We start from the raw sequence: 17856 nt of genomic DNA, 5'->3' as shown, positions 1-17856 counted from the left end.
AAGATGGAGAAGAGATATAGTGAGATTTTTTAAAATTCAGTTGGAAGTTATAAGAAATCTCACTGATACCAGGAAATATTGTCTCTCTCTATACTTAGGATAGGAACTCAAGTCATTTTAAAAAATATGAAGGCTGCCAGGCAAGGTGGCTCACACCTGTAATCCCAGCACTTTGGGAGGTCAAGGTGGGTGGACCATTTGAGGTCAGGAGTTCAAGACCAGCCTGGCCAACATGGTGAAACCCCGTCCCTTCTAAAAATACAAAAATTGGGCAGGCATGGTGGTGCGTGCCTGTAATCCCAGCTACTCGGGAAGCTGAGGCAGAAGAATTGCTTGAACCCAGGAGGCAGAGGTTGCAGTGAGCCGAGGCCATGCCATTGCACTCCAGCCTTGGCAACAAGAGCAAAACTCCATCTCAAAAAAAGAAAAATAAAATTATGAAGGGAATCAGAATATGCCACCCAAAAATATGCCACTTTTGCATATGGATTATTCTGAGCTGAAGGCAGTTAAGAATCAACAGATACAGGAAGAGTTCAACACTTGGAAGAAGGTGTGGTAAATCTTGGATATGAAAATAGAAAGATTGGTTGAAAGTTTGTATTCAGGGCAACTGTATCCCTAGTTCTTCTCCATCCTATGTTATCCTTGTCTTCACACAAACTCTCAACCCCTCTTGCCAAACTGTGTATTTGTTTTTGCAAAGGGGTTTTGTAGCCAGAAACATCAAGCCCAAGGTAAGGTAGCGGGGCATTAATAGGAGCATTAATAAGTAAAAGTATACTTTCTATAATGCATTTCCTCTAGCTTCCTCTCCCACTGGGCCCTGGAAAGCCAGCAGCCAGGAGTTAAGCCAGCCCTCTAGCCAGTGGGCAGTGCATAGGAAAGGCAGTAGGGCATCATGAATATAAATAGAGATTTGGAAGCCAGCCTCCTTGGGTTCAAATATCTGCCAATAAATAAGCTGTGTCACCCTGTTACTCAGCCTCAGTTTGCTCACAATGGAGATGGTGATAACAGCACCAACCTCACAGAGATCATTGTGAGAATTAAATGAGTTAATACATATAAAATGCTTAGAACAGTGTCCACACATGCTATGTGCTATACAAGTTTCAACTATTATTACATTACTATTCTCTGGAAAATCTGAATAACCTAGAAGAAAAAAAATTAATATTCGGGACTCTCCCAAAATAAAGGCTGCCTCATCACTTCATCACCCTATAACAATGCCCCGGCCAGATGCAGTGGCTCACGCCTGTAATCCCAGCACTTTGGGAGGCAAAGGCGGGCGGATCACGAGGTCAGGAGTTCAAGACTAGTCTGACCAACATGGTGAAACCCCGTTGCTACAAAAAAATACAAAAATTAGCCAGGCATGGTGGCACGTGCCTGTAGTCCCAGCTACTTGGGAGGCCCAGGCAGGAGAATCACTGGAACCCAGGAGGCGGAGGTTGCAGTGAGCCGAGATCGTGCCAGTGCACTCCAGCCTGGGCAACAAGAGCGAAACTCTGTCTCAAAACGAAAAAAAAAAAAAAGCCCCAGGGTAAACAAGCCATGCAACACATACACAGCTACCAATTTTCTTTGTAGTACCTAATGTTTCATTTGTTTTGTTTTGTTTTTGAGACAGGGTCTGATTCGGTCGTCTAGGTCGGAGTGCAGTGGTGCAGATCTCAGCTCATTGCAACCTCTGCCTTTCAACCTCGGCTCACTGCAACCTCCACCATCCTCCCACCTCAGCCTCCCTAGTGACTGGGACTACAAGTGTGGGCCACCATGCCTAGCTAATTTTTGTATTTTTTTTGTAGAGGTGAGTTTTTGACATGTTGCCCAGGCTGATCTTGAACTTCTGAGCTCAAGTGATCTGCCCGCCTTGGCCTCCCAAAGGAGTGGGATTACAGGTGTGAGCCACCACACCCAGCCTGCCTAATGTTTTAATATGAATTATTAGACTCCAATTTGAAACGGAGGGGCAAAACAAGCTAATAAAAAACACACAAACATAAAGAGAATAGGAAAATGTAAATAAACAAAAGAGATTAACTGAGAGATATAAGATGTTGCATTTATTGCATTTATAAAACTATATTAGAAATTTTAAAAGACAACCTGAGAAGAAATAACTCTTTAGAATTTAAATGGGATAATCTAAATAAAATTTCTACTTTTCACCTATTGTTTTAATATGTACTGATGAGCTGGGCGTGGTGGCCCATGCCTATCATCCCAGCACTTTGGGAGGCTGAGGCAGGAGGACTGCTAGAGCCCAGGGTTCAAGACCAGCCTGGGCAAAAAAGTGAGACCCTTATCTCTTTAAAAAAAAAAAAAAACTAGTGATATTCTTTCCTAAATCATTATTCCTATGATGGTTGCCAAATGAGGATTTTCTAATTTTAGCATTCTTTCTACATTTATTAATTGCATTATACTGCAAGGAAATTTTCTTTTCTCTCTCTCTTTTCTTTTTTTTTTGAGACAGAGTCTTCCTCTGTTGCCCAGGCTGGAGTGCAGTTGTGTGAGCTTGACTCACTATAACCTCCGCCTCCCAGGTTCAAGCGATTCTCCTGCCTCAGCCTCCCAAGTAGCTGGGACTACAGGCACATGCCACCACGCCTGGCTAATTTTTGTATTTTTAGTAGAGACGGGGTTTCCGTATGTTGGCCAGGCTGGTCTCAAACTCCTGACCTTGTGATCCTCCCTCTTTAGCCTCCCAAAGTGCTGGGATTACAGGCATGAGCCACTGCGCCAGGTCTTTTCTCACTATTTATTCACACATTTGCGTATTTACATCCCTATGTACTCATGGATTTCTATTTTATTCAATGGTAATTTTATTCATATTCAATGTACATCAGTTTGGTCTAGGGGAAGACTCATCAAATATCTTTCTTCAAGTTTGTTTTATATCTGCATGATTCTTTAGGATTCTTCTCACTTTTTTGCTCACAAAGATGTTCCATGTTTATATTGTACTTGCCTGTACAAGTCCTAGAGTCAGCCATTTCTCCAAGGAGCTTAATTTCTTTTCACAGAGAATAGTACATGGCACATGTATACATATGTAACTAACCTGCAAGTTGTGCACATGTACCCTAAAACTTAAAGTATAATTAAAAAAACAAAGAAATAAAGATCTGGATTTTGGTGTGCTCTTTGCTACTAGAGAAATACTGCTTCTAAGCTCTCTTAAATAGTTAGGATGGCCAGGCACAGTGGCTCACGCCTGTAATCCCAGCACTTTGGGAGGCCGAGGCGGGCGGATCACGAGGTCAGGAGATCAAGACAATCCTGGCTTACACGGTGAAACCCCATCTCTACTAAAAATACAAAAAATTAGCCGGGCATGGTGGCATGCGCCTGTAATCCCAGCTACTCGGGAGGCTGAGGCAGGAGAATGGCGTGAACCTGGGAGGCGGAGCTTGCAGTGAGCCGAGATCCCGCCACCGCACTCCAGCCAGGGGGACAGAGCTAGACTCCGTCTCAAAAAAAAAAAAAAAAAATAGAGTTAGGAAATGTATGAATAGACAAACACCCCCGCACACTTGCATGTATATTGATCCTATAATATTCTGTCTAGTTAAATGTGTGTAGTTAGAATCCATGGTCATAGATATATAGATATATCATAAATGTATATGAATACCTCTAATCACAATCCAACACAACAGGATTCATTCTATTCTCCTTTCCACATTTGTAACCCTTTTCTCCGTCAGTGAGAAAAGGGTTATTGTCCTAAATAACCCTGGCATTATTGTCCTAAATATATTTACTTATCTGCTTAGGCTTTCTGTCTGTAACCCAACTCCAAACAGCACCAACCATCTCCTTGCTCAGCTGCCTCTCTGCTCAGTCCCTAACAACACCGGAGACACCTTGCTTGGCCACCTCCTCACTCAACCCCCAGTGTTACAGCCTTTAATGGCCAAGTACCTCTTTCATTTATCATACAAGTGAGTCCCAAGATTCAAGTCAACTCAGGAAGGTTGATATAAGACCATTTTCAGCTGCTCAAGACCCACAGACCCATAATCATCACACCACCTTCCACTCTTCAAACTCAATGTGGGTTAGCATAATGGTTACAGCTCTCCCACTTGCCCTTGGTCAAGATTCCTCTGTTTTACTCAGAGAGATCCCCAATTCTAAACATCTCAGAGAGAATTAGGAGTGATGGTACCCATTCCCTTTCTGCCCAGAAGACACTGAATCCATTATGCAAATAAAAACATCCAATTCCCAGAATTCTGCAGAGATTAGCTTTGCAAATTCATACAAAATAAATCTTTTTACCTGGTATTTTCTCCAATACCAAGGCCTGCATAACTAGGAAGGTCCCACAAGATTTATTAACAGGTGGCACCTTTCCCTCCACCTATTCCCAAAATAGCTGTCAGGTTCTACTAGTATAGAACAGGAAAAAACAAGGCACCCCTTTGCATGACATTTATCATATTATAAAGTCATTTGTCTACTGGTCTCCAGTCTCTAGACTCTAAGCTCCCTGAATGCAGGTACTATGTAATTTTTCATCTATGTAGCCCCAGCGTTTGTTTGTGTATGGGTTTTTTGGGTTTTTGGGGTTTTATTTATTTATTTATTTATTTTGAGACAGAGTCTTGCTCTGTCACCGAGGCTGGAGTGCAGTGGTGCAATCTCGGCTCGCTGCAAGCTCCACCTCCCAGGTTCACGCCATTCTCCTGCCTCAGCCTCCCGAGTAGCTGGGACAACAGGTGCCCACCACCACACCTGGCTAATTTTTTGTATTTTTAGTAGAGACGGGGTTTCACGGTGTTAGCCAGTATGGTCTCGATCTCCTGACCTCGTGATCCACCCACCTCGGCCTCCCAAAGTGCTAGGATTACAGGCTTGAGCCACCGTGCCTGGCCTGTTTTTTAATTTTTTAATTTTTTATTTTTGAGACGAAGTTTCACTCTTGTTGCCCAGGCTGGAGTGCAATGGCATGATCTCAGCTCACAGCAACCTCCGCCTCCCGGGCTCAAGTGATTCACCCACCTCAGCCTCCTGAGTAGCTGGGATTACAGGCGCCTGTCACCACACCCAGCTAATTTTGTATTTTTAGTAGAGACGGGGTTTCTCTATGTTGGTCAGGCTGGTCTCAAACTCCCAACCTCAGGTGATCCGCCCACCTCGGCCTCCCAAAGTGCTGGGATTACAGGCGTGAGCTACCTTGCCCGGCCTTGTTTTTGTTTTTTAAATAGGATCTCACTCTGTCAACCAGGCTGGAGTGAAGTGATACCATCACAGTTCATTGCAGCCTCAACCTCCCATAGCCCTATGTTATCATGGACACTATAATTTTTGTAAACTTTCCCTTGAAGCTTTCCTTCCTTCTTTGTCTTTCTATTCCAGGGCTCAATATCATTTACCAATGCACTTTGTATACTTCAGATGTTTTGTCTTAATAACTCCAGGTTTCTGCCATAGTCAGTGCATTGATGGAAATCAAGGGACAGTCTCAGGCTATCTCAGAAAATAACCATTGTAGAGATTTTGATCTCTGACAGTGTTTTTCAAAAGTCAAGTTCTTTCAAGGGCTACCAGGCCTCCACACAGAGGACCTCCTTTCACAAGAATCTTTTTGATTGTTTAAGGACACACCAGAAATCTCTCCTTAGGCCAGTATTTCTTGGAAACTTTTCCTTGCTGCACTGGTTCCATATCCATGACTGTTTTACAAGAAGAACTTGCCTGATGGGTCTCATAAATCCATCAGAGCAAACTTTCACCCGCAACTAAACACCAACTTTGGGCACCAACTTCAAACCATAGGATGAGTATTCCTGAAATAAGGTGTATCTACTCTTCCTCGGTCAAAACTGGAAAGATCTCTCATTAAAGTAAGTTCTTCCAGTTCCCTGAATGCACCCTGATGCAAAGTGATTATCCTCAAGCATTGATCTGGCAGGTTATTCACAATGGGGATTTTCATCTAAACTCTCCTCACAGCCATGCTTGACACTGGGTTTCAACCTCACCCAAATGCACTTCCTTCCTACTCTGAGACTCAGGGGCATCAAATACTTTACCATCCCATCCCCCGGTCAGGATGTTAGGGATTGCCTTCCCTTCCTTTTTCAGTTGTTTGAGTTTAACCAAGCTTACAAGAAGTAAATAATACTATAAATACTGTAGTATATACAAATACTATAGTTTATATATAGTATATACTATATATATAGTAAATAATATAGTAGCTAATACTATAAATAACATATAAAGAAAGCATAAAGACAGTTGGAAAGATGGGAAGCTTCTCAATTCTTTTTATACACTAGCATTACCCTAATACCAAGCACAAAAAGAAAAACTACTGTCTAAATTTACAGAGAACCACAAATACAAAAATCCTAGTGAAACACTGGCAAGTCAAATCCAGGGATATATTATGAACATAATACATCACAAGTAGGGCTTAGACCAAAAATATGAAGATGGCTTACCCTTAGAAAATGAACTATTTTAATTCAGAAAAAATATATATTTCAATAAATGTGGGGAAAGCTTTTCACGGATTGTTTAGTCCTGATTTTTAAACTTTCTTAGCAAACTGGAAATGGATAAAAGTGTTCTTAACTTTAAATATCAGAAATCTCCCACAAAATCATATGTAATAATGAAACATTAGAATCATTCCCATTAAAATCAGAAAAGAGACCTTGTTGTTGTTTTGTTTGTTTGTTTGAGACGGAGTCTCGCTCTGTCGCCTACGACAGTGGTGCGATCTTGGCTCACTGCAACCTCCGCTGCCCAGGCTCAAGTGATTCTCCTGCCTCAGCCTCCCAAGTAGCTGGGATTACAGGCGCCTGCCCCACACCCAGCTAATTTTTGATTTTTTAGTAGAGACGGAGTTTTGCCATGTTGGCCAGGCTGGTCTCAAACTCCTGACCTCAGGTGATCTGCCTGCCTTGGCCTCCCAAAGTGCTGGGATTTCAGGGGTGAGCCACCGTGCCTGGCCAAAAGACATTGTTTTTAATATTGTATTTTTTTTATCATAGCCAATGCAACGAGGTAGGAAATAGAGATAGATGAAAGGTATAGTTACTAAAGAGAAAGGGACAAAAGTGTAAATATGATTGTCTACCTAAAATATCCATACACAAGCAAAATAGTCATAATAAAAGGAAATAATGATAAGCAATTATGACTAATAAGAGTTCAGCAAGGTGACCACATATAAGGACAAAAAAAACAATAAAAACAAACATATGGAGCAATTTCCAATCTAATTATAAGTCAAAGAAACATAAATTAAAATAATGCCTAACAAATTAATATGATTTTTAAAATTTATTGCTACAATCTTTTAGGAAGAGATTTGGCAATAGAAACTAGAAAAAGATCCATGCTTTTGGCTTCTGCTGAAACTCTATCCTTAAGGAAATATTCCAATACATATAAAAAGACTTTTTTTTAACTTTTTTTTTTTTTTTTAAAAGACAAGCTCTCACTATGTTGCCCAGGTTGATCTCAAACTCCTGGGCTCAAGCAGTCCTCCCACTTCAGCCTCACAAAATGCTGGGATTATAGGCATGAGCCACATGCCTGGGTGACAAACTATTTTATAGAAAATTCTGGAAGAATAAAAAATAAATGCCCAACAATAGAGGGAAAGAGTTAACTAAAGAATTGGCTTGGCCAGGTGCGGTGCTGACGCCTGTAATCCCTGCACTTTGGGAGGCTGAGGTGGGTGTATCAGAGGTCAGGAGTTCAAGACCAGCCTGGCCAATATGATGAAACCTTGTCCGTCTCTACTAAAAATACAAAAAATTAGCTGGGTGTGGGGGTAGGCACCTGTAATTCCAGCTACTCAGGAGGCTGAGGCAGGAGAATTGCTTGAACCCAGGAGGCGGAGATTGCAGCAAGCCGAGATGGTGCCACTGCACTCCAGCCTGGGGGAGAGTGCAAGACTCCATCTCAAAAAAAATGAAAAGAATCGGCTTAAATATTTTTTATCATTAAAGGATCTTTTTGAAGTCTTTGTAGTAATAGTTACATCTTATAAATAAGAAATGAAAAATCAAAACAAATTTTGCACTCGATAATAACAACTATATAAAAGTACATTTGGATAAAAGTGTCCAAAAGTATAGAGTAATTAAGAACTCAGGCTCTCAAATAGGAATTTGAGATTTCAAATCCCACCAGTTTTTAGCTATATGACTTTAGCCAAATTACCTAAATTTGCTTCCATTTCCTTACCTGTAAAATAGGATTTAGTAATAGTAGATGCCTCATAGGTTGCAATAAGGGCAAACAAATTAATACCTGCAAAGGTCTATGAATAGCCGTATTAATAAAGTGAGCCACCAATAAATACTAATCATCGTGAAGCAGTCAAGTGCTAATAGGCATTGTGTTAAGGTGATAAGATTATAGGCATTTTCATCCCTGTTTTCTAAATTTTCTATGATGTTATTATTCTTGTGTTATAATCAAAATAAATATTTTAACATCTTAAAAATTATTTTTAAATGAAGCCTTGTTTCTGACGAAGTTAGAATCCCTCCTCTTGCCTATAATCCTAATTCCATTCCCTTCCACTCATCTAGAATCTAGTTCCACCCACTCTCTTCCTTTGTGTTATCTCAAACTCCTCCACTGATTCACTAAATAATAAGATTTCTAAGTGGAATATTTACTCTTTCTCTTCACTGTCATACTTCTTAAGGGAAAAAAATTTCATGATCTCCGATTCTAATAACCCATTAGCTCTTCAGTATACTATAATCTGAATTCTTTTTCTATTATGTCGTTCTAACAATGTTGGTAATTTCTTAATGTCCAAAGTTAATTAATCTTATTTTTACTTTATTTTTAGAGACAAGCTCTCATTTTGTCACCCAGACTGGAATGCAGTGGTGTGATCATAGCTCACTGGAACCTTGAACTCCCGGGCTCAAATGATCTTTGCACCTCTCCCAAGTAGCTAGGACTACAGGCACATGCTACCACATCTGGCTAATTTTTCTTTTTTGTATAGGCAGAGTCTTGCTATGCTGCCCAGGCTAATGACAAACTCCTGGCCTCGAGAAATCCTGCTGCCTGCTGGTCGTGGTGGTTCATGCCTGTAATCCCAGCACTTTGGGAGGCCAAGGTGGGCCAAACACTTGAGGTCAGGAGTAGGGGACCAGCCTGGACAACATGGCGAAACCCCTTCTCTATTAAAAATACAAAAGTTAAATTTAAAAAAAAGAAGAAAAAAAAATTAGCCGGGTGTGGTGGCATGCTCCTAGAATTCCAGCTACTGGGAGGCTGAGGCACAAGAATCGCTTAAGCCTGGCAGGCCGAGTTTGCAGCGAGCTGAGATTGCACCCAAAGTGCTGGGATTACAGGTAGTGCCACTGCACAAGGCCTATCAGAGATGGTTTAACACTGCTGGTCACTCTCTCCTTGACACTCTCTTTCTTGTCCTATCACATTTAGGAAGGTATGAGAAGTGGGAGGAAGCAGAGGTTTTAGAATTGCCTGTGCTGGAAACTGGAAGCTGGTGTCTGCATGTATGTGAGATCAGATCAGATCAGAAGCTGTAAACTGCAGAACCAATCCAGAAATGGGAACAGGTGTGGTCAAGTAAAGTGGCTGGGAAAACCCAAAGAGGAAACCAGAAAGCAATGTGAGACAAAGAAGAAAAGAACATTCTGAGTCTGAAGGGGAAAAGTCTTCAAACCTAGACAAAATTCTGTGGAAGCCCTGTGACCTCTTCAGCTGAGTTTTATTCTCAAATTTCAGTGTGTGGAATCTCCTACTCATATTATAACTTAAGGACACTTTCTTATGTTCCTCAATACCAATGTCTCAGACTTACTTTTTTCTTCTCCGACTGGTCTTTCTCCCATTTAATCATCCGGGTTTCCTTCTATTTATCAAACATGTATTTATTGAATGACCACCATAAGCCAGGTATTGTGGTATGACATGAAGGTAAACAATAAACAAGATATAGTCCTTGCCCTCAAGAACTCACCTTATTGACATCTTTTTCACTGACCACCTCATGTCAATGTTCCCCAAGATTCTTGCCTTGACTTTCTTCTCCCATTCACACCCATGGGGCATCAATTGTCTCATATTACCAAGTGTCTCCCTGGCTTCTTCACCTGTCATCTCATATTGAAGATAGCCAACACTGGACATTCATTTGCCACCAAACCCAAAGAGATCATTATCAACACAGAAACTCCTGAGTCATCCATCAACTTCCCTTACTCACCACGTAGATCCACAACTGAGTGGCAATTTTTTAAAATATCATCTAAAAACCTCTCAAAAGTACAGTCTCCTTTCTATTCTTTCTAACTCTACATTAATTCCAGTCCATCAGAACTTTGGAATGTTCTTCTAATGACTTACTTGTCATTCAGTATCTCCCCCTTCCAGTCCATCATAACTACTGATATCAGAATTATCTTTCTAAAAGGCAAATTTTATTTATTTTTACCCTTATTAAGATCCACCATTGATGCTGTATCCATATGTTTTATCCCTATATTCTGGGCCTTTAGATGTCTTCTACATATTTCTTCTTCATCTTCATCTCTCAACACCCTGCTGGCTGAATAGAACTGTTTATGCCTCTCGAACATAGGAAGCTTTGGTTGTGCTCTATACCTTTTTATGCCCAAAATGCTCTAACCTCATTCTTTCTTCAGACAAATACTGACACCTTTCGACGTTAGCTCAAATATTACTTTCCCTATTAAGCTTTTCCCATCTCTTCTAAACAGAATCGCGCAATCTTTACACTGAGCTCTGTATTCAGAGTGTACTTCTACGAAGGAAGAATCGTGTGTTTTTATTCATTTAGATAACTGTATACTATTCCTTTAGTTATCTGTCTCCATTACTGGAGTGAGCCTAAACCTAGAGGTAGGGATCATGTACTTTTCATTTTATTTTGTCCTGTACCTGGCACAATGGCTATCACAAGTCTCTGCTGAAAGAACAAATAACTCGCAGAGGAAACAATGAATGGAAAAAGAAACACTTTTCTTTTCCATTCGTAGTATGAATACTAGGACACAGCATGTATCTTCATGTATTTCAATATGTGAGAGGCTTGAGGAAAATGAAATGAAGGTTAAAGGAGAAAAGAGAAATCAGAACAAACCACTGGTATGCACAGAAAACAAAGCTGACATCTAGGAAGGGAGGCAGAGAATCAGAAATCTAAGTAACATCTGCAAAGATTCCAGTGGGGCAAGAAATACAGGAATCTCATGAAATCTTTGTGATTTGTCTCTTCAAACCAAAATAAATTTTATCACTTTATCATCTCAATAAAGACATGGCTATACACAGTTCAGTTCCTACGGAAAGTGGAAAAAAACTTACACTTGGCCAGCAAGGTGTCCGATCAAAAAACTTCCCAGAGTATATGGGTCTGATGCGATCTGGAGGTTCCGCTCCTGATTCAATGTTTCTAGCCTCCTTTCTCTGTTCAGGTTGTTGGGCAAACTGGCATTGGAGAGGTTCTATCACCAAGCCCATTTGGGGCTCTGTATTCTTAGTCTCATGTGGCCTCTCGGCTTGTGTTAGTCCAATGTCCTCCTCCACAGGAGGCTTAATCTCTGTGCTGGGTTTCATTACAACACAGGTAGACTCTTTTTCCATTTCCTGTCTTGGTTCCATATCCAAAGCAGGCTTTCCCACTAATTCCTCTACCCCTTCAGGGCCACTAGCCAAAGGAGCTCTCCTGCTCCCTACAGCCTGTGGACTTCCACACACCCTGCCCAAAGGAGGCTGTATTATCCGTTCATGGGTATATCCTGCAAGAAGACTCTCATTTTCTAACCCCATTCTTCCTGGCAACAGAGAAGATTTTGTTCCCTGTGAGGCTGAGACACTGTCGACTCCTAAACTACCCCTCTGCATGAGAGTCCTAGAAATATTCTGTCTTTCTAATCCCATTTCAAGCCCCTTGCTCAATGGAAATTTTGTTTCTGGTGATGCCATCCTTCCCTCACACTTATTACTAACCACAGGGCTCTCCCCGCATCGCGAATCTTCTTTTCCTAATCCTACTCTGATCCCCAGCTCCACGGGAAATTTTGTTCCCATGATGACCCTCTTGTCTCCTAAATCATCCTTTCCTTCGTGGGCGTGTCCAATCTCCATGTTCATGGCCGATTTCTCCCCATTCTCATTTCTCCAAGAGCACTCATCTCTAAGGGGAAAGCTATACCTGGCTACAAGGACGCTTCCAATCCCTTGCGGAACCCCTCTCTCAGGAAAGAGTACAACCTCACTCGGACTCCCTGTCCACCGCTTCCTGCCTGCCTCTTAACACCTAGCCGAGTTCACAGAAGAAAAGATGGAGTCTGTTTATCCGGTTACCTGGGAAACAGGGGCGGGGCTTGGCGCTCAAGTCCTCCTTGAACAGATCCCTGCCCATCTCTCATTCTCTCTCTCTCTCTCCCTCTCTCAAACACTCCTCTCTCTCCCCTCTTCTCTCTCCTCTGTCTCTCTCTCTCTCTCCCCTCTTCTCTCTCCCCTCTTCTCTCTCCCCTCTTCTCTCTCCCCTCTTCTCTCTCCTCTCTCTCTCCCCCCCTTCTCTCTCCTTTCTCTCCCTCTCCTCTCCCTCCCTCTCCTCTCCTTTGCCCTCTCCCTCTCTCTCTCCCACTCTCTCTCTCCCTCTCTCTCTCTGTGTCTCTCTCTCTCTTGCCTTTCCTCTCTCCTTTCTCCCTCTCTCCCTTCCCTCCCCCTCTTCCCCTCTATCCCTGCTTCCTCTCTCTTTTTCTTTGCTAGATTTGGAGGGCGAGAAAATTTGAGTGATGTGGCTTTGGGCGCTAGATCACCAACTTCTCTGGTTTCCCAAGAAGTTCACCAACTTCTCTGGTTTCCCATGCAACGCAGTCATTTTAGAATGGTTTCAACAATTGGCTTCTTCCTGGCCATTGGCCTCTTAATGTTGGTGATGATGAACAAATAAACTTTCTGGTGATGATCACTTTTTTTAGGTCCTTCCTTGTCCAAGTACCTCCGCCCTGCATGTAGTTATTTTAGTGCTAAAAAACGACTTTAAATTCTAGAAATATTATATTTGACAACTGTGGCATAAAGACATCTTAAAGTCCTTGAGAACATTTACACTTTAACAACTAGGCTTTAAATCACATTTAAAGTAATTTTTTTTTTTTTTTTTTTTTTGAGATGGAGTCTCCCTTTGTCGCCCAGGCTGGAGTGCAGTGGCACAATCTCGGCTCACTGCAAACTCCACCTCCTGGGTCCAGGCGATTCTCCTGCCTCAGCCTTCCGGGTAGCTGGGATTACAGGCATGCGCCACCATGCTAGGCTAATTTTTGTATTTTGAGTAGAAACGGGGTTTCACCATGTTGGCCAGGCTGGTCTCAAACTCCTGACCTCAAGTGATCCACCGCCTCAGCCTTCCAAAGTGCTGGGATTACAGGTGTGAGCCGCTGCGCCTGGCCTAAACTAAATATTTTAAAGTTTGAGATATGCTACACAATAAGGCATATTGTATTTTAAAGATAATGTGGCAAACTAAAACTTTATTGTTTTTAAGTAGGAGATTTTTTTTAAATTGAGGTTTCACCTTTCAGATTTTAATGAAAGTATATTTGGTAAATATTTGTCATGTTCTACACATATAGGATATGAAACACCTAGCTTGGAATTTGAACTGAATTAGGCTGGGCACAGTGGCTCACACCTTTAATCCCAGCACTTTGGGAGTCTGAGGCAGGCGGATCACTTGAGGTCAGGAGTTTGAGACCAGCCTGGCCAACATCGCGAAACCCTGTCTCTACTAAAAATATAAAAATTAGCTGGGCATGGTGGCCGGCGCCTGTAATCCCAGCTATTCAGGAGGCTGAGGCAAGAGAATCACTTAAACCCGGAGGCAGAGGTTGCAGTGAGCCTTGATGGTGCCACGACACTCAAGCCTGAACAACAGAGTGAGATTCCATTTAAAAATAAAAAACAAAAAAATAGCCAGGCGCAGTGGCTCATGCCTGTAATCCCAGCACTTTGGGAGGTGGAGGCGGGTGGATCACGAGGTCAGGAGTTCAAGACCATCCTGGCCAACATGGTGAACCCCGTTTCTACTTAAAATACAAAAATTAGCTGGGCCTGATCGCAGGCGCCTGTAGTCCCAGCTACTTGGGAGGCTGAGGTAGGAGAATCACTTGAACCTGGAAGGCGGAGGTTGCAGTAAGCCGAGATCACACCACTGCACTCCAGCCTGGCGACAGAGTGAGACTCCATCTCAAAAAAAAAAAAGCAAAACAGAATTTGAAAAGAATTTACAGGATTCCAGAACTCTATGAAAACCCCTTAAAATCCAAAAATATTTTTTTAAAAGTGTGTAGGAGTCTGGATATAGTCACTCACCTGTAATCCCAACACTTCGGGAAGCCAAGGCAGAAGAATTGCTTAACACCAAGAATTCGATTAGCCCAGCGTGGTGGCTCAATCTGTAGTCTCAGCTACCTGAGAGGCTGAAGTGGGGGATCACTTGAGCCCAGGAGGTCTACACGGCAGTGAGCCATCATTGCACCATTGCACGCCAGCCTGGGCGACAGACTGAAAAAAAAAAAGTCCAGGAGTTCAAGACAGTGAGACCTGTCTCTACAAAAAATTTCAAAAATCAGCCAGGTGTAGTGGTACATGCCTGTAGTCCTAGCTGCTCAGGAGGCTGAGGTGGGAGGATCACTTGAGCCCAGGAATTCAAGGCTGTAGTGAGATATGATCATGCCACTACACTCTAGCCTGGGTGATAGAGTGAGATCCTGTCTCAAAAAATAAAAATAAAAAATAAGGCTAGGTGCAGTGGCTCATACCTGTAACCCCAGCACTGTGGGAGGCCTAGGCGGGTGGATCATTTGAGGTCAGGAGTTCGAGACCAGCCTGACCAACATGGTGAAACCCTCTTTCTAATAAAAGTACAAAAATTAGCTGGACATGGTGGCCAGCACTTGTAATCCCAGCTACTTGGGAGGCTGAGGCAGGAGAATCGCTTGAACCCAGGAGGCGGAGGTTGCAGTGAGCCAAGATTGCGCCATTGCACTCCAGCCTGGGTGACAAGAGCGAAACTTCGTCTCAAAATAATAAATAAATAAATAATTTGAAAGTGAGTAGGGTATACTAGGGAGGCTGAGGCAGGAGGATCACTTGAGTTCGAGACCAGCCTGGCCAACGTGACGAAACCCCATCTCTACTAAAAATACAAAAATTAACTGGGCATGGTGATGCTCACTTGTAATCTCAGCTACTCGGGAGGCTGAGTCAGGAAAATCACTTGAACTGGGGAGGCAGGGGTTGCAGTGAGCCGAGATCGCACCATTGCACTCCAGCCTGGATAACAGAATAAGACTTTGTCTCAAAAAAAAACCAAAAAACTATTTTCTACAACTTTCTAGAAGGTTAATATAAATATTCTTCTCCTTAGTTCTTTTTTTGTGGTGCCAAATTTAAATAGTTTTATTTAAGACATTGCATTTTCCATTTGCAATACAGTGTTATAAAGTGCAATGTTATTTCCTTCCACATGCACATGTTCCATACTCAAGTATTGAGAATGCCCAAGAATTTACTATAGCAGCTCAATTTTTGAACTGCTACAGACAGTCATATTGTAACCATGAAGAAGTATTCTGAAGACAAAGCTAACACACACAAAATAGGACAGCACTGAGATCATCAGGACCAAAGCTCTGATCAAACTGTACCTAAAACTCCCATAACTCTAGACTTACCAGTCACATGGGCCAATGTCCCTGCTTGACTCACATTTTCTGTTATCTGTAACTGAAACATCTTTATGTCTACCACACTTAACAGTCAACATCCCTTAAGACTTTACCTCCAGAAAACTTTTCATGGCTGGTAAATACTCTTCTCTCTTTTCCTTTGAGCTCCTCCAGTACCAAGAGTCTGAGTCACTCACCTTATCACTTCTCTCTCTCAGACATACACACATACAACAAACCCTTGTGGCGTATTTGTGGTGTTTTACCTAACTTTCTGCCCTTCCCTTGGTTATAGCCCTGACCCTGGTACAAGATAACATTCAACATTTGTTACACTAAATTGTGACTGTCAGTGCTTCTTTCTCCTCCTCCCCTGAAGACTGTTAGCTCCTGCAGGCCTGACAGTCCCTTGACTCAACTCCTCTCTACTTCAATGTTTTATGCTTTGACCCAAAAAGATGGGGCTTAGTAGGGAGAAAGGTGGAAGACTTAAGGGCATCCATCCGAACTTGTTTATTAACATTCATGTGTTCTTCCCTAGTTACCTGCCTCCATGCCTTTGCTGGAGAGGGAGCCACCTAGGTTCCCTTCACCTGGAATGTCTATTTTCACACATTCCAAACTCAAGGCCAACTCTGAAAGGAGAAAGGGCTGTGATTGACTGGGAAAGGACATGTGGCAACTTTCTGAGATTACGGTAATGTTCCGTATCGCAATAGGGATGTGGGTTACACAGGTATATACATTTGTCAAAACATGAAATTATACTCTTAAGATGCTTGCATTTATTTCATTTTATGGATATTTGAACTTTAAAAAGTTCACATATTGAACTCTAGTAAATGGCATGCATGATGAAATGTTTAAAGGAATGTGTACACATGCTCATAATTTTGAAATGCATAAAGTGTTGATACATGGCTGGACATATGTGATAAAGCCAAGTGTAGTAAAATGCTAATTGTAGAATCTGGGTGGTAGATATACGGGTGTTCACAGTACAATTACTTTGATTTTCTCAATGTTTGAAAATGTTCATCATAAAATGTTAGGAAAAAAATAAGAGATGTGGGTTAACATCTCTGGTATCTTCACAGTCACAGACTTGATTTAGACCTTATTACATCTTAACTGGAATCTTGCAATCACCTTTACACTGGCCTTCATTTTAGCCCACTGCAGTCTCTCCTCACCCCAAGGATCGCCAGAGAGAACCTTCAGAAACATAAATTGGACCTCCGTGATCCAGTCTCTGCCAACCTCTTCAGCTTCATCCCTGACGCTTGCCACCTTACTGCAGCCTGTACTACAGCTCAACCCAGGGCTTGTAGTTCCACTCACACACTGGGCTATTTTATGACTTTCTGGTTTTGTTTTGTTTTGTTTTTGAGACAGAGTCTCACTCTGTCACCCAGGCTGCAGTGCAGTGGCGCAATCTTGGCTCACTGCAACCTCTGTCTCCGGGGCTCAAGCGATTCTCCTGCCTCAGCCTCCCCTGTAGCTAAGATTACAGGCACCCGCCACCATGCCCAGCTAATTTTTGTACTTTCAGTAGAGACAGGGTTTCACCATGTTGGCCAGGCTGGTCTCAAACTCCTAACCTCAGGCAATCCACCCGCCTTGGCCTCCCAAAGTGCTAGGATTACATGCATGAGTCAACATGCCCAGCCTACTTTATGACTTTCTGCTTTTGCTCCTGTTGTCCCCCTTGCTTGGAATGCTTTATTCCAACTCATCCTCTGCCCTCCTTGCCTGGTAAATGCTCTTCAAGACTCAACCCAGGGATTACTTCTTCCCAGTAGCATGTCTTGCCACTCAAACTGGGTTGGGTCTCTTTCTTTTTTTCTTTTTTTTTTGAGATGGAGTCTCAATCTGTCACCCAGGCTGGAGTGCAGTGGCGTGATCTTGGCTCACTGCAAGCTCCACCTCCCAGGTTCACGCCATTCTCCTGCCTCAGCCTCTAGAGTAGCTGGGACTACAGGCGCCCGCCACCACGCCTGGCTAATTTTTTGTATTTTTAGTAGAGACGGGGTTTCACCGTGTTAGCCAGGATGGTCTCTATCTCCTGACCTCGTGATCTGCCCGCCTCTGCCTCCCAGAGTGCTGGGATTACAGGCGT

At 42.5% G+C, this 17856-nt stretch overlaps 1 protein-coding gene across 1 annotated transcript in view; it reads right to left on the bottom strand.

Moving 5' to 3' along the window:
• The window catches only part of EFHB (EF-hand domain family member B), a 55093-nt gene extending 42637 nt beyond the window's left edge, over positions 1–12456 (bottom strand). Inside the window, exon 1 of the mRNA XM_024245356.3 lies at positions 11362–12456. Coding sequence (XP_024101124.3) covers positions 11362–12150 — 789 coding nt within the window. The 5' untranslated portion in view covers positions 12151–12456. The remainder of the gene's footprint in view (positions 1–11361) is intronic.
• Between the last annotated feature and the right edge of the window lie 5400 nt (positions 12457–17856).

This window comes from Pongo abelii, chromosome 2 (assembly GCF_028885655.2).
Source record: "Pongo abelii isolate AG06213 chromosome 2, NHGRI_mPonAbe1-v2.0_pri, whole genome shotgun sequence".
In the NCBI taxonomy this organism is placed as follows: domain Eukaryota; kingdom Metazoa; phylum Chordata; class Mammalia; order Primates; family Hominidae; genus Pongo; species Pongo abelii.
This window is presented reverse-complemented; position numbering and strand designations above follow the sequence as displayed.